Source organism: Peromyscus leucopus, chromosome 8a (genome assembly GCF_004664715.2).
Source record: "Peromyscus leucopus breed LL Stock chromosome 8a, UCI_PerLeu_2.1, whole genome shotgun sequence".
Classification (NCBI taxonomy): domain Eukaryota; kingdom Metazoa; phylum Chordata; class Mammalia; order Rodentia; family Cricetidae; genus Peromyscus; species Peromyscus leucopus.
Genome location: NC_051085.1, coordinates 30,963,961 through 30,988,490, shown reverse-complemented (window position 1 = coordinate 30,988,490; position 24,530 = coordinate 30,963,961). Strand labels below are relative to the sequence as shown.

Sequence of the window (24,530 nt, the reverse complement as noted above, 5' to 3'; positions counted from 1 at the left end):
ATCATCTGCCTCACTTAGAAAGCTTCGAGGAGAGAAGGCAGGGCCTGGAGAGAGGGCCCAGTGGATAGGAACACTTGCTGCTCTTCCAAAGGACCGGAGTGTGGCTCCCAGGAGCTCATGCCAGTCAGCTCACGTTGTATGCTACTTCAGCTCCGGGGATCTTTGCTGGCTTCCATGAGCACCCACCCACATGTGGCATTCACTTATACAGAAACATACATATAGACATTAATAAAAATAAGTCTTAGAGTCTGGAGAGGGAGAGAGAGAGGAAGAGTAAGGGAGAGAGAGTAGTTGGTAGTTCACCTGTTCACATGGCTTTGTGAAACACCCAGCCAGCTCTGTGACATTCAACACAGATAGTAAAATGAATCAACCCAGCAGGCTTCTTTCCACATACAGCCCACCCTTCCGTTTCTCCATGAGTGTCAGTAGGGACTTCAGGGGTACGCTGAACCGATTGGTTACAAAATAGAAATGAGATACAAAAGCATGGGGAGCACAAATCCCAAGCTAGGTTCCTCTACTGTGGTGTCCCATGAGCTTTCAGATAGCCTCCTTGGTCCTGTCCCTGCTCACCAAGGGGACATTAAGCCCTGGCTGAGGTCCTGATGATACCAGAAGCCACCATAGTATGTCAGAGGAAGACGGGCAGAGGAGAGAGAACAGGGCCGACATGTGGCTTCCTCCTGCTGTGTGTGTTAGCCTGCTGTCACTGAGTCCTTTCCCATATGCTGACCTAAGATACAACTGTCCAGTGGAGCTCAAGTAAGAGGGAAGGCATGGTTTGCTTTGTGGGAAGAGACTTTAGAAGGAGTCGATGGGGGAAGTCATTTCCTGTGTAGTTCTGGTGGCCCTCAGCTCCTAACTTAGATGGTGGCGGCCTCTCACTCTCTGCAGACCCATGTGACTGCTGTACTTCCAGATCTAAATAGCTGTCGTGCCTGTCTTCCATGAGGTTGACATGCTTGGCATGTGGCTTTATTTATGTGTCGATCCTGTAGGGGATAACTCAATAACTCAGAGGTAGGCCAGATAACTCAGCAGGCTTGGTTCTGTGGCTTGACCTCCTGTCACATAGAGGGTGCTCTCACACAAATGTATGTTCTCGTCATCCGTATTGCACATGGTAAAGTACAGAGAATGCCCAACCCAAAGAAGTCTTGGAAGGCTTGTCTGATCAAGTTGGGTGTTTCAATGAGATTCCTGGCTTACCTATAGCAAGAAATGCCTTGTGGACTTCATCCCATGGCTAGAAGACCTGTCTCAAGTTCTGGTCATTTTGAAGGACTTGCTTCTGTGGTAACTCCTACATGTTCTTAGAACACACTTCCCGAAGAGACGAGCGCTGGGCTTCCAGAGAAGCAGCTTGATCTCGCATCCCTCGATTCCCTCCATAGCACGCAAGGTAGACAGTGCACCTGAGGAAAGTCCCTCCCTCACCCGAGGTGAGGGGCCTCCGGGCTCAAGGCCTGCTTCTTCTTCATCCCTCATTTGCATGTATCTGTCTTTGATTCCCCAGGAGAAGACGTGGGCTATGTGGCAAGTGAGATAACGATGAGCGACGAGGAGCGCATTCAGCTCATGATGATGGTGAAAGAGAAAATGATCACCATTGAAGAAGCGCTTGCTAGGGTAAGAGTGTGGACGTTTAGTGTACACCTGTGAGCACCAGCTGCAAAAAAAAAAAATGCTTGGGGGCATCAGAGGTGATAGGAGTGTGTGTGTGTGTGTGTGTGTGTGTGTGTGTGTGTGGTGTGTGGTGTGTGGTGTGTGCATGTGTGCCTCTGTATATATCTGTTATCAGGCATCAAAATCTCATGCATGTTTTGGGACTGTTCTACCACCAACCATATCCTCAACCCCCAAAGGAATATTTTGATGGTATTTTAGTGGTCATCAGGTATCTACTTTATCAAATTAATCTAACAAGGTATTTATTGCATTCTGTTTGCTTGATACAAGCTTTCTACCCTGTATAATAAAGCATCTGTATTGGTGACACGTTACTTGGCAAGACTAGCTTAAAGAATGGTTTAATTTGGCTCACAATTCCAGAGTCCAGTTCATCATGCCAGCAGTGGAAAGGGGTGTGTGGCCGTGGTGGTGGAAGCTTGAAGAGAATGGTCACATGTAGGTCTCAGCAGCCTCTCCCAAATGACTGACAGGGAGACTTAATATTAATTACAAATGCTTGATTGATAGCTCAGGCTTGTTACTAGCTAACTCTCACATTTTAAATTAACACCGTATTTCTTATTTACCCTCTGCCGCCTGTCGGTACCTTCTTTCAACACGTTCATCTTGCTTCTCTCTGCATCTCTTGAGACTCCTCAGACTCTACTCTCTTTCTTCCCAGCATTCTCTCTGCCCTGAAAATCCTGCCTAGCTATCAGCCAATCAGTGTTTTATTAACAATGAGAGCAACACATTTTTACAGTGTACAGAAGGGTTATTCCACAGAAGTCACATTGCATCCATAGTCAGGCGTGAGACAGCAATGAACGTTTGTGCTGGTTAGCTCACTTTCTCCATTTTATTTTTTTCTGGGACCCAAGCCTGTGGGATAGTGGCACCTACATTTAAGCTTCTTTCTGTATATTATAGCATCCAGGGTCTCCTGCCTATGAGGTGGTTCCACAGTTATGATGAGCCTTCCCACATTCTTCTTCTTAAAATATTTTATTTTCGTTTTTATTATTTATGCATATGTGTCTCCATGAGTATATTGCCATGTGTATACGTGATAGCCAGAAGATGGAGTTGCATCTCCTGGAGCTGGAGTTACATGTGGTTATAAGCCACCTGATGTGAGTGCTGGGAATCAAACTCAGGCCCTCTGAGAGACCAACAAGTGTTCTTAACTATTGAGTAACCCCTCTAGGTCTCCTTCCAACATCATTAATGTATTTAAGATAATCACCCGTAGGCATGCCCAGGGGTCCATCTCCTGGATGATGCTCTGTCCTGTAAATTGACAGTTAACACTGACGATTGCTGAAGAGAGAGAGGGAGGGAGGAAGAAAGGAAGGAAGGAAGGGAAGGAGGGAGGGAGGGACGGAGAAAGGAAAGAGCAAGCCACATGAGGGAGAGAAGTGAGATTAACTTTGGAAGGAAACTTGGAGGCCTAGGCAATTTTGCAACAACCACTGACTTTTCTTCATGGACTTGGAGGATTGCCGTAGTGACCTTGGCCTTCAACATCCCCAACATCCTGAAGTTCATGATAGTGGAGGAACAGAGTGCCTTGGCTTACTGCAGAAAAGCATGTGGGTGTTGGGGTAGGTGATGGGTGACAATCTTGTCTGTGCCTCACTCAAATAACCTGCACCTTCCTTCTTAGCCCAGGGCCTTGAGTGTCAAAATCCCCAAGCATTTTCTCCCTGGTTCAAACCCTTGTGTGTGCCTCAGCATTGGGGAAAAGTTTACCATAAGTCCTAGAAAATGCACGTAAGAAGAGTCCACATATATATAGATGTAGTTTACTTGTGGTGAGCGGGTGGTTTCCTTGTCTCCTCGTGAGTGGTGAGGCTGCACCGTGTTCAAATAGCAGTGTTCATCGTCTGAATGCAGATGTCCGAGGCCATTTCACAGCACTCATGTTTGGCATGAGATGAGGTTTACTTGTTTTCTTGGAGCAAGGAAAACATTTATAAGTGCCTCCGTATAGTCCAATATAGACAGTCAGAAAAGAAAGGAGTACTCTTGAACTTGGAGAAGAAGTGGAGAAAAAAAAATGAGCTAATTTTAGCAGCTAGCTGAAATTAGAAGACAGCCTAAGGAGATGGTGGCCTAGCCACAGGCAAGAGAATATGAGCCTGCAGCTTGGCTGCTGCTGGCTTGGTGGCCTTTGCCCAGTCTCAGGTGCAGCTCTAGAGATCACTGAGGCATCAAGAATATTGTCCATTAAGCAGTCCAGAAATGCAGATGGCCCGGAGGAAAATGATGGCGACATTATCTACACTCTGCGCTATCTGCGTGCAAGACTGGGTACCCTCTGACAGACGATGATAAGCAGAGATGGATGCTCGATTGCTCTTCTCAGTATCCTCCAGTTTTAATGCCTAAGTGGGATTTTTTTTTTTCTCCAGAGACAAAACAAGAAAATTAGAGAATATAAGAAACTTTGCAGAGGGGATTTGCTTCCTTTTAGCTGGGACCAGTGTATACAAGAATGGCAAAGGCAGACCTCCTATAGAGACCATGATAAGAATACCCAAATGCCTCATATTGTCACAGGGTTTAACCTTGGTGGATGTGCCTTCCTCTGTCAATCAAGGATTCAGAGAGAGAGAACCTGGGGATTTGAATCCGAAGTCATAATGAAAAGGACAGCTCTGGAGAGAGGAGGTTGCCAACTTGCCATTTGGAGCTGGATGTTGTTGGGATGGGGAAAATTTTTGTCTGTGTTCAAGTTGGGATGTTTTGGTCCACCACAATTCCATCATATGAATTTAACCTTGTCATGTGTATTCTCACTAAAAATTACCCAACTGTGATTCACATCCCTAAAATCCCCTTTAAAAAGTATGTATTTGGCCGGGCGGTGGTGGCGCACGCCTTTAATCCCAGCACTCGGGAGGCAGAGCCAGGCGGATCTCTGTGAGTTCGAGGCCAGCCTGGGCTACCAAGTGAGTTCCAGGAAAAGGCGCAAAGCTACACAGAGAAACCCTGTCTCGAAAAACCAAAAAAAAAAAAAAGTATGTATTTGTTTCTGTGTGAGTATGTGTGTGGACTTAACATGCCATGGGGCACTTGTCATGGTCAGAGAATGACCCCCAAGAATCAGTTCTCTTTCCATCACGTTGAAAGGGTCAAGCTCAGGTTTGGAGGTACGCACCCTTAGTGCTGAGCCGTCTCGACAGCCTGCTAAGAACCCAGTTGTCTGAAGCAAATCAAGATAAGTATGAAAAAACCACAAACAAGGAACTAATATGTGAAGACTCTTGTGAGCAACTAAAGCATTTGAAGGCAGTGATGTTTACAAAACTCCTCTCAGTTCAGGATACTGTCCTTTTGAATGTGGGATGTAAATATAGCCTAATAGATGATTTCTATATTAGCTGCCTGGTTCTGTCCAAGAAAATGGCATGCCAAACATTTTCTAATTTTGTGGTAGATACATGCTTTGAGTGTTAAGGAAGGCAATCTTATTAGCTAAAAAAGTTTAAAGTTTATGGGATTTAGGTAATTGGCAGTTTCTGAGTAACAAGATTGGCAAATTCTAGCTTTAACTGTTGGCAATTAAGGTCAGGGTATTTGAATCTCGCCCTAGTTCATGGTCTAGAAAGCCCCATGACATACCGGGAAGCTATGGATCATTCATTTATCTGGGCGATTTGTGCATGTGTGAGTGGACTATTGGGATAAAATAGGGACTAGATAGACTCACACGGGAAGCCTTGGATAGAGAGTAGCCTGTTTATCTTATCATGAGGCTATGATGGGTCTGTGTCATAGAAAACATACATTCTTAGTTTTAAGGAAAGAAACAAAGACAAAGGAAGGAAGTGAAATGCCGTTGAAAAGTCAGCGAATTTCACTTAGCAAAGCTGGGTAGAGGCTCTTCCAGAAGGCCATGTGTGAGATGGTCCAGGGGTGTTTACATAAAGCACAGGGGAGCTGCACTCAGCACTCAGAAACTTTAACTGTCTGGATGCTGCCTAGTTGAAAGTGAGAGAGCCCATAACCATGGTGTTGCAGTCCTCTATTTTCTTTTTCTTTTTTTTTTTTTTTTTGGTTTTTTGAGACAAGGTTTCTCTGTGTAGCTTTGCGCCTTTCCTGGAACTCACTTGGTAGCCCAGGCTGGCCTCGAACTCACAGAGATCTGCCTGCCTCTGCCTCCCGAGTGCTGGGATTAAAGGCATGCGCCACCACTGCCCGGCTCTACAGTGCTATTTTCTTAAAAATATAATTCTTAAAACTAAAGCTGGTACCCATGCCATCGCTTAATTACTAGGTTGCATATTTACCCATCTGGCAACATATGTCTGCTCCTAAGCTACATCTGTGTGAGTCAAAAATAAAGTCCTCAGGAGATCAAAAGACTTGTCAGCTTATAGTTGCCTTGTCGTTAAAGATAAAGCGTATTTAGTGACTCCTGGAGGTCAGGGTTAAGATTGAGTATAAAAATGGAGCAGATACCGGGACCAAACTGCCAGTCTCCTAATAATCCCTTCCCACCTGACATTTCTTCCCAGCATGCAGCGAGACTGCAGCATTTCAGACACCATGTATCCAGATGGAAGGGATCAGCCCGTGTATTAGTACATATACTATAAATATGAGGGCAGTGTATATGTCCCTGATAATGTGTCAAAGATTAAAATGATGAGTTCACTCATAGCGGACTCCTCGGGCCATATGCTGCCATGTGAGCTGTGCGCTTCCCTGAAGCCACAGGGTGGAAGTCACGGTGCTGTGTGTTGTAACTGTTGCATAGACGTGCGCTGAGGGCTTTGCCGCGTCCATGTGCTTGTAGTAGCGAGCCTGGGAGATGGATTCGGCATCTTCCCCATGGTCTGAGAGGAGGGGATGGAACAGAAGGGTTCCGTCACCCATCCCAGGCGGCCAGTGCTATTTGGTGTCTATATCCAGGCCTTTACTCCCTAATCAGCGCTGCCTACCTCCTCCCATGTACATAGGTAAGAGAGACATTCCTAGTTTGCAATAACACCAGGAAGGTTGTGTGTTGGGCGACGACTTTGCCGAATCCCACAGCACTCTAGTGGTCAAGGACCATTATAAGCGTTTGACCTCGGCTTAGTTCTGTGTTTAACGTGCCTGTTTCATGGAACATAGTTTGATCAACTCTTAAATCGGATCTGAAGCCCAAATTACAATGAGGCTTGACTGCAGTGACAGCCGAGGTGTCTGAAGTAGATGATTGCAGATCCTTTGTGCCGTATGCAAACCTCCCTGGCCGGCCTCGCACACAGCATTCTGAAAGAGCCTCTGTTTGGTTTTGCTGTATTTGCTCCCTTTTTTAGAATATTTTCTTTCCTTTCCATGTTTGATTTGTTTTCCCTTCAAACCCAAACTGAGTTTCTAAGCCTACACTTTCAGCAGCTCTGAAAGTTTTACTGTCTTCGTTATTCCCTCCCCGTGTCCAGGGTCTCTAGTAAACCAGTTCATATTTGCTAGGTGACAAGATTGGCAGATAGAATGCCCCAGCCTTGAATGAGAAAAGCGAGGCCTCCTGGTGCCTCTCCATCGCTATGCTGGGAAGACAGGCGCACATCTCCACACCCAGCTTGTGTGATGCTGGGGATTGAACCTCAGGACCCATGCATGCTAGGCAAACGCTCTACGATTTGAGCTATATCCCCAGCCCTGTCCTAGCATTTCGAAAAGTTGGTTTCAGGCGTTCCCTCTCTATTATTCAAATGTCTCTGTGGGGTGATGTTATTTTCCCCAATATATTGTGTACCCTAATAAATTTATCTGGGGTCAGAGAACAGAACAGCCACTAGACAGACATAGGGGGCAGAAAATGGTGGCACTCACACCTTTAATCCTAGCTTTCTGGAGGCAGAGATCCATCCGGATCTCTGTGAGTTCAAAGCCACACTGGAAACAGCCAAGCATGGTGACTCACGCCTTTAATCCCAGGAAGTAATGGCAAAAAGCAGAACGGTATATAAGGCGTGAAAACCAGGAACTAGAGCTGGTTAAGTTTCTAGGCTTTTAGCAGCAGTTCAGCTGAGATTCATTCTGGATGAGGACTCAGAGGCTTCCAGTCTGAGGAAACAGGATCATCTGAGAAGTTGTTGAGGTGAGGTTAGCTGTGGCTGGTTCTGACTCTCTGATCTTTCAGCGTTCACCCCAATACCTGGCTCCAGTTTTGTTTTTATTAATAAGACCTTCTATCAATTCGTGTTACATCTCTGGCCTCTTCCACTGTGCTCTGAGAGGAAGGACATGCTTTTGGATTTATACACTGTAGAAAGTTCCTGATTTCAAACTTGATTGCACCCAGGAAAGATGAGTTTTGGTGTTGGTGTGTGTGTGTGTGTGTGTGTGTGTGTGTGTGTGTGTGTGTGTGTGTGTGTGTGTGTTAAATCAAAGTTCCTTTTTGGAAGAGCATACAAAGAGTCTGTTGTGTCTACTGGTCTGATTTAGAACCTGCAGCCAGGGCTTCATACCCACTTCTTGTGATTCTAGAAGGCTTAGCTTTGGCCAGTCCTGGGTCACCTAGTCACCATCAACTTGGGGAAGTTCTCAGTGATTTCTGCTGTGTAGTGGGCAGGACACGGCCATTATTTCCACTTCAGTCTTTCATTTGTTCTTGCTGCAGCTGAAGGAATACGAGGCCCAGCACCGACAGTCAGCTGCCTTGGACCCTGCAGACTGGCCCGATGGCTCCTATCCGACTCTGGATGGCTCATCCACCTGCAACGTGAGTCCATGTCCCTGGGCATCTTGACTGCCCGCGTCGATCAGGGTTAGGCTGAGCTGGTTCAACCTTTATATTTCTTTCTGAGGTCTCTTTCTATAGACTTCCTTACCTGGTAGTGTCTCAGCTAAGTCAGAATCCTACTGTTCAGGTTGACTTCCTTGGATTTTGTTTTTGTATCATGGTTCAATATGCATAGCAAACAGTGCTAGCCCATTAACCATCTTTTAGTGTTCAAGTCGGCTTCAGTAAGTATGTTCACATTGTGGACGATGATATGTTTCATATCTTCCCACACAGACGTTTCGTCCATTAGGCAATCGTTTCCACTCCCAGGCCCTGGCAACCACCGTGGTATTTTGTGTCTCTTAAAAGTGGAATTGTCCCATGTTTGTGTTGGTCCGTCCTGTGTCTGTTTGATCTCAGCACCACAGACACGTGGTATTCTACCACAGCAAGTCACACTGTATTTACTTTACCCGCTCATCTGTCGATAGACAATTGGGTTGTCTCCGCCCTTCAGCTATTGTGAACAACGTTGATGGATAAAAACATTAGTCTACCCCATCTGCTTTCAGTTCTATGGAGTTAAGTATATAGTTAAAATTCTGAACAACTAATAGTTCTGTCTTTAACTTGCCGACAACTTCAGTGTGTTTTCCACAGTCACTGAGCCACGTTTCATTACTGCTTGCCATGTACAGGGGTTCCAAATTTTCTTTCTCACCAATGCTTTTTCCTAATTTCTTGATAATGGCTGTGAAACGTGATTCATTTGTGTTTCTGGTTTGCATTTCCCTAATAATTATCCATGTTGAACGTCTTTTCATGTGCTTGTGCTTGGTGGCCAGCTGTGTGTCCTTGGGGGAAATGTTTATTCAAGCCTTTTGCACTCATGACCTTTTGTTGTTGTTTATTTGTTTTTTGTTGTTGTTTTTTTAACAACAACAATAACAAAAAACCCTCTGCTGTTATTAGGTCTCGGGCATTAAGAAAACTATCCATATCAGATAGATGGTTTTAAGTGTTTTCTCCCATCCCATGGGTTGCTTTTATACTATGTTGATGGTATTTTGATACTGGTGTTAATTTTGAAATTTGGTTATAACCTTTTCTCTATTGGTCACAGTGTGGGTGTCATAGCTGTGCAGTCATTGTAAAAGCAATGTGGAGGTGGTGATGATGATGCCCCCCTGTTTTTTTCTGCTGGCGGTTTTATAGCTTTTGGTGCTTAAATTTTTTATAATGCCCCTGTTTTTTTCTGCTGGCGGTTTTATAACTTCTGGTGCTTAAGTTTTTAACCCACATTCAATTAAAAACTCGTCTGCTTGTGGACATCCAGTTTTCCAAGAACTCTATCATTTTACCATTAAGTGGTATTGACATCCTTTTTGAAAATTAAGTAACCATCTTTGTGTGGGCTACCTCGTGTATGATCTGTTGTTTTACTAGGATCTTGCTGTTTTAATTACTGTGGCTTTGCACTAAATTTTGAAGTTGTAAAATGGGATTCTTCCAATTTTATTTACCCCTTTGAAGCTATTTATTTTTATTTTTTTAATTATGTGTTGAGAATATCAACATGTGCAGTGCCCATGGAGGCCGGATGAGGGCGCTAGATCCCTGGAGCTGGAGTTAGAGGAGTTGTGAGCCGCCTGACATGGCACTGGGAATGGATTTTGGTTCATTTGCAAGAGCTGAAAGTGCTCTTAAGCCTCAAGTCATCTTTCTGGCCCCTTTATTTACTTTTTAAACATTGTTTTAATGATTTGCGATCCCTTGAGATTCCGAATGAATTTTAGGGTGGGTTTTCCTGTTTCTACAGAAGTTGCTGTTGAGATTCTCGCGGAAACGCCACCAAATCTGAGGGTACACTTGTGTGGTGCCGTCAGCTGAAGGACACAGAGTTTTCTAATTCATGAACATGGAACATCGTCCCGTTCATTTAGTTTCCTTCAGGAGTATTTTTCAGTTTTCGATGTGTACGTTTTGCATTTTTGATTATGTCTGTTCCTGAGTTTTGAATATTTTTAATGCTTTTGTGAATGGAATCATTTTCCTAATCCCCTCAGCCAACTGTTCAGTACTTTGTATACGAGTGCAGCTTAGTAACCTCATTGCCTCGGTCCTGTCCTCCAGCTTCGCTGCTTCTGCCTGTTTTCTCTGATAGTGTGTGCGTGTCCACGCTGGTGTGTGATATGAGGGCTTTCCCTTCGTAAGATTGCATCTCCCTCAGAAAGGCAGCTGAACATCTTCCTTCCCCCTGGAATGCCTTTTATTATTGAGACTGTCCTAATATGACCCAAATGGTTCGTTTTAAGCTAAGGGTTTCACTGCAGTTACAGGAATTATAGTCCAGAATTTTACTGCCCAGGGCCGTCTTCAAACAATATTGAACAAGAATGGAGGGAGTTCCCTGGTGTCATATCTTATAGAATTGTTTTGTTTGCTAGGTCACCTGCCAACTTTAGGAAGCCGCTTTCCGCCCATGGCCTTAGGCTCCCATCTATGCTCGATATAGTCAGTCTTTCTGGAACTAACTTTGTCTTTTTAAGATCTTTTTTAAAAAAAATTATATGTTTTTATAAAAAGCCTGATGCTTCCTTATTTTATATAAGATAAATGCCATATTTTGAGGCACACCCAAGGCCCTGTGTGATCTGGCTTGGTCATTTTCTCTGATCTCATCTTTTACTCCCACGCCCAATAACCTTCATTCCAGCCACACTGGTCCCCATATTCATTACTGAACAAACCTTGGGCTTTTCATATTTCTGAGTTTAACCCACACATTTTTTTTCCTACCTAAAATGTGTCTTCCATCCCCCCCCCCCCCCCCGCTGAAAATGCTTGCATTCTTCATGGTGAAGCCCAGTTCTTAACTTCCTCTATAAAACTTCCCATAGCCTCCCACAACACATTTATTGCTTCCCATTTCATGCTTTTGTTGAGCCAGATTTAATACATCAACCCTAAGCAGTTATCCTAGAGTATGAAAAATAATTGTACCTCTCTCAGCCTCCCTGGAAACAGCAGGCTCCTAGAGCGAGGCGGGCATGCTGTGTTCTTTCCTCTGCAGAGAGAGCCCAGCCAGCCCAGTGTCCAGCTCACCTAAGCAAAGCTTCAATTGACCTAGCATCCATCCTCCTTGCTCCTATCTCTCGGAGCATGCTTTGGGGGCTTGCTAGAGATTGAGTCTTGACTTTGCTTTGTGTTTAAGCAACAAATGATAGCTTATCAGAAGTAAGTAACCCCTTTCACTGCATTCTTCTTCCCAATTTCCAAAACAAACACTAGGTTTCCATTGCCGCTGAAGGACTGTGAATTTGAAAGCCATGATCCATGTGCTGATATAATAATAAATGTGTCCCACACTTGCCAGCCTTGGGTCCTGAGACTATGAGGTCATCAAAGAACCATGTCGATGGTTTTGAATGTGACTCTGGGTCTCTCATCCCAAATCCCAAAGACTAAGAAGTTTATATCATGAACCCAATGCGAATCATGGAGAATAAATACAGTAACTCAAGATGGGTGTGATTCAAACTCAAACTGAGAGAGAAGACAGAGACTCAGCTGTCCATAGTGGGTCCTTTCGTATCCAGCCCATTGTGTACTGTCCTGATCAATACCATCTAAATCGAGGGCAAGGTTGACTTTGTCCATTCAGAGAAACAGGATTGTTGTCAAACTTCACACACCTAGACTGCAAGCAGCTAGTCTTGAGTCATCTAGGAGAGAAGTTAATGTGTACTCAGTTCTGTGGACATATTGTACAGCCCGCCAAGAAAGCATTATTTCATTGACATTGGCTTGTTGAATCCCTTTAAGAGGGTCCCTGGGAGCCATCACCTACTTGCAAACTCTCAGAATCAAATGAGTGTTGGAAGCACTGGGCATTTTATCCTCTTGGACATTTCATCTGGAGCTCTGCATGGACTTGCTTGGAAGCAGGCACAGTGCAAGCTCTTCGGGAAAAAGAGAGGCCCTGCCTCCACAGAGCTTACCTTTTAGTGCAGATATTAAAATCACACTCATGTTTGCACACACAAATCCAGGGTGCCAGAAACACAATTCTAATTAGTAGCTTCTCACCAAACTGTTTCTCTCTACATGGCTCCCAAAATAAATGCACTCTGTCACAGTCCCAAGAAGGGCCATGAATTCCATACATTCCCTCCACATAGAGCACCATCTTCCAGAAACTGTAAAGAATGACTTCTCTTTGTGGGACGGGGGTATAGATGGTGATGGTGGGGCCTGTACTAAGGAAGTGAGTTTACTAAAGCTGTGTGCTTGGCCAGTTGACTTGCTGCGGACCCCCCCCCCACCCTCTTAATCATGCCTCGTGTGCAGAACTATGACCAACAAGCATTGTCCCTGAGTTGGCTTGAACCTGGTTGCAGTCCCAACTTGTGTGATTTTGCCCCTCTTATCCTAACTTAGTCCTTGCCTGTGTTTTGAAGGAGACTGAAATCAACACCCCACACCCCCCAATATTCCATCAGTATTCTGAAATTGCCTCCATCCCAGGGCCGTTAATGTCAGATCATTTCCATTGTGATGACCCCCTCCTCGCCCTGCCCCGCCATCCCAAATTAGGCAATTTTCAGTTTTCTATCGATTCCTTTCTATACGGAGATGGAAATAGCTCACTGGCCATAGTCGGGAATGCCCAGACCTTGAAAGTCCCAGGGGATCATAAGGCCTTTGTCACCAGACCTCAATGCCTATATTGATGCCTGGCATGCCTCAGGAGGTCATTTGCACTGATTTCATAGGCTCCCCTGCCCCCATAGCTGACATGAGATAATTGCGTGTTACCTCATAATAAATCCATATGCGCATTCCTAGTTTCTAAGAGTGTAAAGTTCTAAAGATAGTTACCAGGGGAAGTGAAAAATAGCTTTCTCCTCGCCAGAGGAGCATCTGTTCTGTGCTGGATTTCGTTAATAATGAACTTCTGTTGTCCATGTTGGAGTATTTAAAGGAGGCTCTGGTTAAGAATTTAATTGTATTCCTTCTTAAATAGCTGAACGTTTACTTAAATATTTTTCTTTTAATTCATTTTAGTATTTATTTTTTTCTGTTTGCTTCCTGCCATGTGGAAGGTTATAAGCACTGTCGTTTGGGGCTGTCAGTTTTGTGCCTTCAGGTTCAGCTTACCTTCTTGTTAATAACACGTCTCAGGGACTAGCGAAATGGCTCAGGAGTTAAGAGCCCTCGCTACTTCTCCATAGGTCCCAAGTTCAGTTCCCGGTGCCCACATCCAGTGGTTACTGCCTGTAACCCAGCTCCAGGGGATCTGATGCCCTCTTCTGGCCTCTGCAGGTGTATGCACAGATGGCACACGCACGCATGCATAGACACACTCATTTATATAAATCAAAAACAAGTCTATAGAAGTCACATTGAATGAATTAAATTAACATTTATTTAATATATTACGCTCTCTATTATGCAGTTATTATGGCAGAAGTCTTAGTAAATAATTGATTTTATATTTTCACAAAGCTGATGGATCAGAGTTGATGAACTGGATTTGGTGCTCTAACATTAAGGAAAGTTCTGCCTAAAAAAAGCCAAGCTGTGCAGTGGAATGTGTTATTTAAATTATTTCAAATAGATTATCAGGTGCCAAGCCAAGACAGTGACAAAGCTGAAGGGCTGGCTCATGGAGTGATGCTAACCTGTTTTAGATAAGCGCCTTGGTGGCTTCACATGGCGTAAAATGTTGTAGAAAAATTTGGAATCATGTTTCTGAGGCTGGGGTTCTTTGTAGGGCGAAGAATCTATGGCGAAGTCTGTTGTTTTTATGAAGCAAATCATCCTGTGAGAGGTAACACTCCCACACTTGAGGAGATTTAGAGTCTGAGTCAGGAGATCTCCACATAAGGGAGCGTTGTGGAGTTAGGACCCAGGCATTATAACGCCTCATCTCCGGGAATGCATCTCTCCCTAGTCTTTCATTCCAGCTATAAATATGATTGCTAACCTGGTTTGAGGTTCAGGAGAGCCCTGTGGGCACACTATTTCCAAAAATTTGAGCAACAAGGAGACAAAATGCCAGGCGGCCTCTTCTGAGGATGCTATTTTAAGTGTTGATGGAGGACTCTCAAGGAAGGTCTGCACTAAATATGCCCTCAGTATATTATGTTTGGGGTGGAATCTGTTAAGGCTTTGGAAATGGTCTAAAATTATAAGCCACAGAGTTTCAGTGGCTAGGTTTAACTCAGGTGGTTTTGTTGCTTTTTTTGTGTGTAGCACTAAGGATAGGACCCAAGGCCCTTTTGCATACTTAACGAACACTCTGTCCCCCTGTATCACGCTGGCAGCCCATGGTGTAGGCTTTTCAAGGTCATTTCTTGTGCCTCACTAACAGGTATTGTCTTTAAGCTGGAAGAGTCAGGCTTGATGTTGAAAGAGGGAAATCTATATTAGAACTTTCTAGAACACCATTAGCTATTTTGTTGTGTGCTGAAAAAAATCTAGAGCACCCCACATAGATGCTTCATATCAGTTTTGAGAACAAATGGCCTAGTTTTACTATGGAAAAGAGTTGGCTAACAGTGTAACCACACTATACAACTGTCCTGTCCTGAGTAGGTTGCATTTTTAGACTTTGGGGGGAACAGAGTGATAGCATTTTTCTGTGCACATCCAGTGCCCTTTTTAGAATCTAGAGTCTGCCGTTCTGGGTTGAATCTCTCCTTCTCTCCATCTTCTCATGGGCTTATTTTTTCTTTTTTGAGATGTGTGTGGGGGTGGGTGGGTGGGTGGGGGTCCTATGTTATCCCGGCTTGTCCTGAACTCCTGAGATCAAGCAACCCTCCTGCCTCAGCTCCCAAGTATCTTTGACAACAGGTGTGTGCTCTCTTGCCTAACTTCTAACTGGGCTATTTTCAATGTATTTATTTTAAATATGTTTGTTTTTAACCAGAGAGAACTAACATCTATAAGTTAATGTTTGTCAAAAATGGGATTTTTACATTCAAAAGCATTAGAAGAAAATCATGAACCAATATCATTGGCTTCATCATTTTGGGAAGTAAGACTCAAAAGGGAACTTTGGGTGACAGCATTTGAATTTACAAAATCTCCCTTCTATAAATAATCCTCAGTTGAAAAATATATGATTTTTATATTTTCACCAATTTGGATGGTTAATGAATATTTATTGGGCACATAAATGATGCATAAAGATCCACATGTATCACAGCATCAGAGCTGGCAATCCAGGACCAATTTTCTCCAAGACAACGGTTGGCCCTGTTTCCACTGTCTTCTTTTATATTGTCTTGCTTGATGAGGAGGACATTTAAGAGAGGCTAGACCCATGGTGTAAAATTCACTTGGGTATCCGAGTGAGTGTGACTTTCTATGGTCTCCACTTTGCCTTTGTATTTCTTTGCCATGGGAACTTTTTTGCATAACACTTGCTTCATCCCCAAGAGATTCAAATTAGCATGACACCTTATAAGTCCCTTATGGCTGAAAAAATGGCTCGAATGTGAAGTTTTAACGTTATAGTAGCTGGTCTTGAACATGGGCGCTTGCACCTATATATCAGCTCTTCATTTCACTGACAGAAGATGAGTGGACCCATTTCACTTATAGGAGGAACAGGAAGGAAGAGAAACCAGGGTTGGCCATAGTTACTAGAGGGCATTTATCATCCAGCTGGGGCAGGCATCCCCCCATTCTTTGCTGGGGATTGAACCCTGGGCCTTGCACATGCTGGGCAAGAATGCTACCATAGCATCCAGGTCATTAGCCCTCTTCTGAATCGTTCTAAATGTGACTGTTAAAAAAAGACAACAACAAGAAGAAGAATTGTCACTGATTCTGGTCTTTTAATACATCTTCAAAGCTTTTAGATTAGTCTGCCTTTTAAGAATAATTTCAGTAAAGTTTTGTTTTGTTTAGCTGAGTGAGACAATATAGGAAGGAATCGTACCCTGTATTTTATCAGGGGCTTTGGAACCAAAGTAATAGCCAAATAGGACCTTTCCAGTTCCTCTTGTAGAAGAAATAGCTCCCTCGCTTTCTGCTTTTGAGTGAAATAGGAAGCAAGAGAAATCCTACATATAAGAAGTGTTACTTATTTGTTTATTTATCCAGGGATTTAGGGGGAGAGGGAGAAGAAGAGGGAGAGGGAGAGAGGTGTGTATAGTGTGCCGTGGTGGATATGCACAGGTCAGAGAACAACTTCCGGAAGTTGATTCTTGGCTTCTCCCTTGTAAGCCGTGTCCGTCCTGTTTGTGCTGCCCCACTGTGTGCTACTCCAGGCTCCCTGGCCCCAGCTTCCTGGTGATCCTCCTGTCTCTGCCCTCCCATCTTGCTGCAAGAGTGTGGGATTACAGATGCAAGTCACCACCTCTAGCTTTTTATGCGGGTTGTGAGCATTGAACTCAGCTCTTATGGCTTGCGTGGTTGGAACTTTAACTGGCTGAGCTGCCTCCCTACCCCTGTAGTGAGAGGTTTCTGAGAATTTAAGAATTTGCTCCAAATTCCAAGTGGCTGCAAGCTGAGAGTGGTGGCCGAGAGGACTTCCTGTTGTTCTTTCCCCACTTCCTGTTGTTTACTTAACACTCTCCCCTCCCGTTCCCAGCTTTCTCCCTGGGACCAGGGCCAGAGTCTGAGGCATGTATTTCACGAGTCCCTTAAGATCGCCATGAAGAAATAAAGTTAGCCAAGAAGGAGGTACTTGCCTCCACCAGCCTCTGGAAGCCAGCATTCCCCCAGCGTGGGAGCAGGGCTGGGTAAGCTCAGACGTGAGTCAGACCTGGATCCAGATCCCACTCACTCCCCTGTCAGCTCTGCCGCTGTGGCAGATCAGCTAATCCTATCTGCCCTGTGAGGGTTAATGGCACAGCGCAGTAAATCCCCCATGGATGTCATCTTTTGTTACTCCATGGGAAGATCATCTGTCCTTTTCCATTGGCTGTCACCCTGGACATGCCTGAGTTCCCCCATAAAATGCTATTTTTGCACATGCCACTACGTGTCCATATCAGTAGCATATTGGAAAAAACTTAACATACGAATGCCTGCTGACTTTCTCTACTCTTTCCAGACACATGTGCAGTTGGTTTTCTGCCACAGTATGTTTTTGCTCTGTCAGTGGATTTAGGAGGAGGTCTGGTGTGATTTCAGTACCACTTGTGAAGAGTGAGCAGTTGACTGTGGGGAAATGATCTTACAGGTGGTTGGACTGAGCGTATGGCATGGCCTTCTCACAAGTGGAAGGCATTCTTATCACGGGCCCAGAGATAACCGGAGTTTGGGTTCTCTGCAAACTAACCAGGGACATCTTCGTTTTCATTTGTTTGTACAGTTACAGGAAGTTGGAAGTAGGGCCTGTGGACCCTCCTCCATGTATCAAGGGCTACATGCATACACATAAAACACAAAGTGCCCAAGTGTGGCGTAACCTAAGGGTATTTATTTGAAAAGAGATTTTTAACTTGATAGCCTTTTAATACAGTTTGGTCTGTTGCTGCTTTATCAGGTTAAACGATATAAAATTAGAGATATCGTTAGCTTTTGACCTATAAAAACATAGATTCATTTGTCCAGCCTAATACATGACTACCAAATGAGATAGCCCACTAACTGATTCTATCTGCATGCAGATATAATCTAATTTGGGTCAGGGTTTGGCATTTTGATTTGCAATGGCTCTTCCTCCCTTTGCTGGAGGGAGCAACCCCAGGGAGTTTGAAGAGAAAGAGGATGGCCGTCATTGTCCGGTGTTATTGATTCGTCACATCTCTGGCCTTCATTAAGTCATTTGCACCAATGCCAAGCCTTATTTATTGGGCCACAAGGCCTTCTTGTGGTTCATGAACAGGATCCAGAGTCAGGGTCCAATAAGCTGCATCCAGAGCCAGCTCATTGAAGTCATAGGCCGCCCATCGCTTGTTTATAGTGCGTTTGAACTCAGGCATTACAGTCCCCCATTATCCCCAAACTCTCAGAACTGCAGTCGGCAACAGACAATGATATTCATTTGGAAAGCAAAACTAAATAAATAAAATGGTGTGGGTGCTGGGGATTGAACCCAGGGCTTTGAACAGGGAAGCAATATTTAACACACCCAAATTCTAATTCCACAGAATAATAGCCGTTGAAAGTATTCCTCTGTTCTCTTCTGTGTCCCACTTTCTCTTCCTTAGGCCATATACACCACACCCTCTGATGGGCTGATGTTGTACTGTTAGTTGTATAAAGCTAATAGCATTGCATAATGGATTCCTAAAACGAAGTGATTCATCTCTTGCCCCGCTGCCCATTTGACCCAGTGTGTGGATGAAATAACACCGTCTTGAGCATTCCTGTAATGGCCCATTGGGCAAACATTTGTTGAGGTTCTACCATGCACCGGTCTTTATGCACAACGGACTTGTGGTTGGGAAAAGGAGACAGGCAAATGGAGAGCATGGATGTGGGCCATGGGGAAGAAAGGTGTCAGGCACACACAGGAAGTTCACTGCACCCTTAGAAGCCTCCCCAGCGAAGATGACTGATACTGAGCAGTTCTCCAGGAGATAACAGAGAAGTGGGTGTCAGGTCAAGGGAGCCTCGGGGTCAGGCATGGGTAGTAGGAGAAATCGGACTTATGTGTTACGAAGCTTTTTCTCTTTCTTTGTACGTTGACTACCAGGGTGGACATTCTGTTCTCAGTTCCTTCTTATTCACACATAGGTTCTGTAACAGGTGTTGGCTTTTTATTTCCTTATGTCTGTAACTTTGAAATTTAGATCATCTGTGCAAGTCCTCTTGTCTTTGAGGTCTCATTTAACTAAATTTATGACCTTATTATTTTAAGTTTTAAAAAAAATGTATGTGTTTGAGTGTTTTGTCTACATGTAAGTCTGTGCCGTGTGTGCCTGGTACCCAAGGAGGCCAGAAGAGGGCATCAGATCCCTTGAAATTGGAATTCCAGACAGTTGTTGGCTGCCACATGAATGCCGAGAACTGAACCTGAGTTCTCTACAGGAGGAGCAAGCGCACTTAACTGCTGAGCCATCACCGCAAACCTTAAACATTTCACATGGTGAAACAGCTGGACTTTCCACCCGACTCTGCTACTGTCTCCTGGCGAAGACAGATCAAAAAATTGCAGCCGTTTTCCAAAGCTCTCGTGCTCCCTCTCCCTACCCGCTTCCTTTTTCCTACTTGTCACATCTGCCATCCTTTTCCCCCCAACTTGATCATGCTGGGGTGGCTCTCGTCACATTTCTTACTTGTGCTGATGTGGGAAGTGTCACTGTTAGACTGTGTGCCATGCTCTGTAACAGTAGATTTCCCCTACCCCATCCCCTGCTGAGGTCTTTATTGTGTAGTTCATTTGTGTTTATTGTTGCTATAGCTTGATGTACAGACCAGAGAAGCGATAGAACGTGGTATCCATTGAAATACCTGTACTGTGTTTTCTCTCTCCTGAGACTACGTTCAATGCACCCTGTCACAATTCATGCCCATTGGTTCATGGCAGTAGAGCCACCCTGCCTTTAATTCACGTCTCCGATTCTAGTGAGTTCTAGAGGTCTAATATTGATCAAGCAGCTTCATTATCAACTTTTCACCTTTCCTCCACTGATTGCCAGTTCTGTTCCCTCTGTTCCCGAGTCATGAAAGATGCAGGAGTCATGAGCTTTGCTTCTTTCCAGATTTGTGATTGTGACCAAATTCTCTGGTGTTTGCTAGTCTGGTTTTTGAAAAAGTGGGAGGGAGCCTTTGGTAGTTTGTTTCTTACCTTCAGGCGTGCAGCGTGTTAAGTGTCAATGCACATTCTTTCCTTTGGTTGTGGATAGTGAGATCTATTTTGCTGGGTTGGAGTAATGTTTTTGGTGGAGGAGGCTGTCCATTCTCTTTGCTGTTGTGAGCAGGCCATCCAGTGGTTCAGTGTTCAGCAATTGTGCCCTGATGGTTTGACCAATTCAGTGACCACACACAGCCTCCTCAACACTAATGATCTTTTGTTGTTGTTGTTGTTGTCTTGCTTTTTAGATAGGACCCTGGACCCTTTAGTTTGGAACTTGAATCAAAGTTACTTCTTGTAAACTCTAAGGACAAACCCCAAATTATGGTAAGGATATATAGATTGTGACTTCAGGAGTGACCTGGGCTCAACTGCTAGCCTGGTGGCAGAGGTGGGTGTCCACACCCTCCTTTCCTCTGCGGTTACTAGATTCCTTAGGTTTTCTGTGTTTCTACATCATCATGAGCCTAGACAAAGTTGTCCAACAGCCCTGTCCTGAGAAGTCACTGTGCCTGAACCATGAGTCAGTAGTCTGAGATGCCAAAGTTAATGTGACTTTGCAACACACCCAGTCCCCGAGGAGACTTCCCACTTCGGGAATGAACAGTGGACTCTCCAGCACACGTATGGTTGCCCTAATTGGCAGTACTGCTCTGAGTCAGCCTTATCCCTGGCACGGAGCTGTATGATAGCCGGGGGCACTTGAGAATGAGGGGAATGGGTTTTGCTAGAATCTTAAGGGTGCCTCATATCATGGATGTGCATTGAGTGTACCCCCAGTCTCTCACAAGGGAAGTCTCCTGCTGCTGCCGACTTGCCTTGGCTCTTCTTATTTCGATCTCTGTCACGGTAAGATGCTTCATATAAACAGTCCCCTGACCTATGTACAAGATGACATCGTGTGGGAATGTCACCCAAGGCTTCACATATGGAAAGGAAGTCAGGCCTCTTATTGCCTCTTTTCCACCCACAGGGGAGGAGGAAAAGCCTTTCCTCTGCTTCCAGAGACACTGCCAGTTCGGAGTGGTGGGCTTCTTGTACCCATCCCCTCCCTAGGCTTGGCGACAGGACTCTTGATCTGTTTTTCCCCTCCTCCTTTGGAAGAAAGAAGATAAGATAGCAACATTATTTTAGGGGAGGGGTAAAAGTAATTCCATGTTCTTGAGTCCAGGAAACAGACTAGAGTATGCTGTGGAAGGTAACATACATTTGTGTTCCTTTGGGCCCTCTATTAATTTTTAAAGTTTTTAAAATGAATTAAGTGCTGACAGTCTTTTCCCCGTAGGGGATGGTAATATTACCTCAAATTCCCACACACTTTTTCCAAATAAAAGTCTCCTATAATTATCTTCCCTTCCTCCTCCTCCTCCTCCTCTTTTTCCCCTCTCCTCAAGTTTGGCGACAAGTAGTTAATTTGGAAACTGCCAGAACGATTATTTCACTGTTGCGCGGTACCTTTGGGAGGAGAATGGAATCTCATCGTTTTTTTCCATCTGCTGACAAAATTCTCCTAATTTCAGAGGGCAATGATGTCACCCTTTAACAAGCAAAATATTTCTTACTAAACAGATGGGTCTCCTTGCCTGACTTCTTTGTAATCCAGTGGGGTGCGGGGCACAATGTGCGTTATGTTTTGTGTGGCTACACGCTTTAAATTGAACAGGATTGCTCTAAACTCAGCAAGATTAATTTTTTTTTTTGTAAACACAAAGATTACCATGATAACAGTGGCCCAAAGGTCTCTATCATGACTGGACATGGTTCAGTCCTCAAGTGTTGGGAAAAATCTCGAGTGTACCCAGGCAGAGCCAAAATGTAGCCCCAAGGTAGGGAGGGATCCCAAGTGCATCACTTTTTGGACCGTGGAGGGAGACCAGCCATGATGGAGAGATGATGAAATCCAGCTTGGAGAAGAGGAGGGCAGAAGCAGTTGTTGATCGGTGTCACATGCTGTTTATAAGGCCACGTCAGCTAACTTCTGTTTTGTCCAACTAGATAGGGCGAGCATCTGAGGCCAGAGGGGACAAGGAAGTACGTCTTTGGGACCATTTCAACACTAACTTCTAGGTCATGTAGGAACATGGATGTGCCTCCCCCAAACCCATGACAGGAGTTAACCACTCATTAAAGCATGTCTGAATTTTCCTAGCTGAGGGTCATCTTACCATATGCAGATCTCCTTTTCTGTGTCCCAGGGATGATGGCAGCACTCTTCCTGTCCTGTGTTCATCATCTTCATTTCTGGGCACTTTTCCTCCCTGGACTTTCTCTCTTGTGATGCTTGTAAGTTTAGGGGACTCTTCTTAGTTATGTTGGCATTTCTTGCTCTTCTGAATGCCTTCAGTCCGTCCGTCCATCCGTCTGTCCGTCTGTCCACCCACCCATCCATCCATCCATCCATCCATCCATCCATCCATCCATCCATCCATCCCAAGTCAAGAAATACCTAAACAGTATCAAGATAGATCCAATTTTCATTTATCCAAATGGAAAAAAATATAATGCTCGGGACTGGCAATAATGAGGAATATAGTTAAGACAACACATTTCTCAGAGCAAGTTGTAATGTGTGTCAAAAGTCTTGCAAATGGACACATTTTTTAAACCCATCAATTCTAAAATCTAATCATCAGTTCAGAGAAAAAGACTGTGTTAGACATGTTAATACATTTGCTACAATATGCATCCAAGTTGGTTTATGTTTGGAGACATTCAAATGTCCGATGACAGGCGCATTGTTTAAGTAAATAACAACATACTTCTATGATGGAATGCTGTTGAATCACTAATATTTTGGTAGAGTATTTGTTGACATGGGAAAATTCTCTGTAGATGCTTCTTTTAAGAAGTGGGTTTTGAAACAGTTTGAGAAGCATACATAGAGAGTTCTAGGGTTTCTCTAAAGAAGACCTCCAGAGGCAACAGAGGGAAGAGGTGGGCTCCTCCTCACTGACAGAGTGAAGTGATGGTCAGGTAGTCAGGTATGGTGTTCAATCCCCTTTATGTCACTGGGATTATATATTTATAATTGTGTGTTGGGGAGGAGATTTGATAGACATAAATCAAAACACTAGCAATTTTTCTGAGTATGAGGATACAGGTCGTTTCTTCTGTGTGTTTTTGCAGAGTTTTAACTGTTAAATATATGTCATGTGAAACAGATAGTAAATGTGCTAAAGTGTAGCTCTGTAAGTGATCATGACCGCATTCCTTGTCATCGTGAGGTTCAATGAGGGGCCAGGTAATTAATGCAGTCATGAAGGCATGTATGTCAAGTCATCTAAGAAGGTTCTTAACCTTCCTAATGCAACCACCTTTTAATACAATTCCTCATGTGTGGTGACCCCAAGCATAAACTTATGCTTGCTATTTCATTATTTGTTATGAAATATTTGTTGCTATTTCATAACTTTAATTTTGCTACTGTTATGAATCATAATGCAAGTATCTGATATGCAGGGTACCTGATATGAGACCCCATGTGGGGGCTGTGACGCACAGGTTGAGAACCACTGCTCTAGATAAAGTTGGTCTGGGTTGCTGTGCAGCCACATAGGCTAAGGCAGTGAAAGTCAAGGCCAGAAGGCCCCCGGATGGGTGGACAGAGCCGTTGTTAGAAGAGGGCCTGGGCATTTGAATTGCTCTCAGGAGGATGAGAAGCAGCTGCTCTGGGGACCCTTTCCAGAGTCCCCGAGTAGTGGAACAGAGTACACTCAAACTGCGAGGAAGAGAAGGGATGTGACCACACAGTTCTAAACCCACAGCAAGGCCTTGGCACCCTGCCTTAAGACCTAACAAAAGAATTCAGAAGTTCCGAATGTGCATTTGAGCCAGTTTGTACACCTGTTGTGTTCAGGTTGGTCCAAGTCGACTGTGGAGAGAACAAGACTCTCTGAGTTACTTTTCCAGAACCAAGAATTTCCTCGGGCCACTCTAGCGCAGTCTGTTTTTTCAAATGTTTGCCCTGATGCATGGTGAAGGCTGGGAGCCGAGGGCTGGGGCTGAGTCTAAACATCTTCATTCCTTATTGACGACCTAAGTATTTATAGAGGCCTTGCAATAGGTAGAAACTCTGGTAACGGATTGCTGTGAACAGGCTCCGTGCATTCAAAGTCAGGAGGCTAGACCAGGTCTCTGTCCCTAGACAGTTTCCTGTCATCTGAAAGGCAAATCCATGTCCCAAGCGGAGCCCAATATTATTTCTATAAATACCAGGCTTGTCCTCTGAAAGGTGGGGGCAGAGGCATGGAAAGGGATATATAGAGTCAGCTCTCTTGCTCCTTCTCTTAGAAGACCCTGAGGAGCGGGCCATGGTGGGTTGATATAGAGTCAGAAATCCATCTGCTCTCTACCCTCCTTACAGTGTCC

General features: G+C 44.4%; 1 protein-coding gene across 4 annotated transcripts in view; it reads left to right on the top strand.

The window, feature by feature from the left end:
• The window catches only part of Sash1 (SAM and SH3 domain containing 1), a 235,332-nt gene that overhangs the window by 170,745 nt on the left and 40,057 nt on the right, over nt 1-24,530 (top strand). For all 4 annotated transcript variants that reach the window (XM_028861579.2, XM_028861566.2, XM_028861572.2 and 1 more), the window contains 2 exons: nt 1,523-1,635; nt 8,297-8,398. In XM_028861579.2, coding sequence (XP_028717412.1) covers nt 1,523-1,635; nt 8,297-8,398 — 215 coding nt within the window. The remainder of the gene's footprint in view (nt 1-1,522; nt 1,636-8,296; nt 8,399-24,530) is intronic.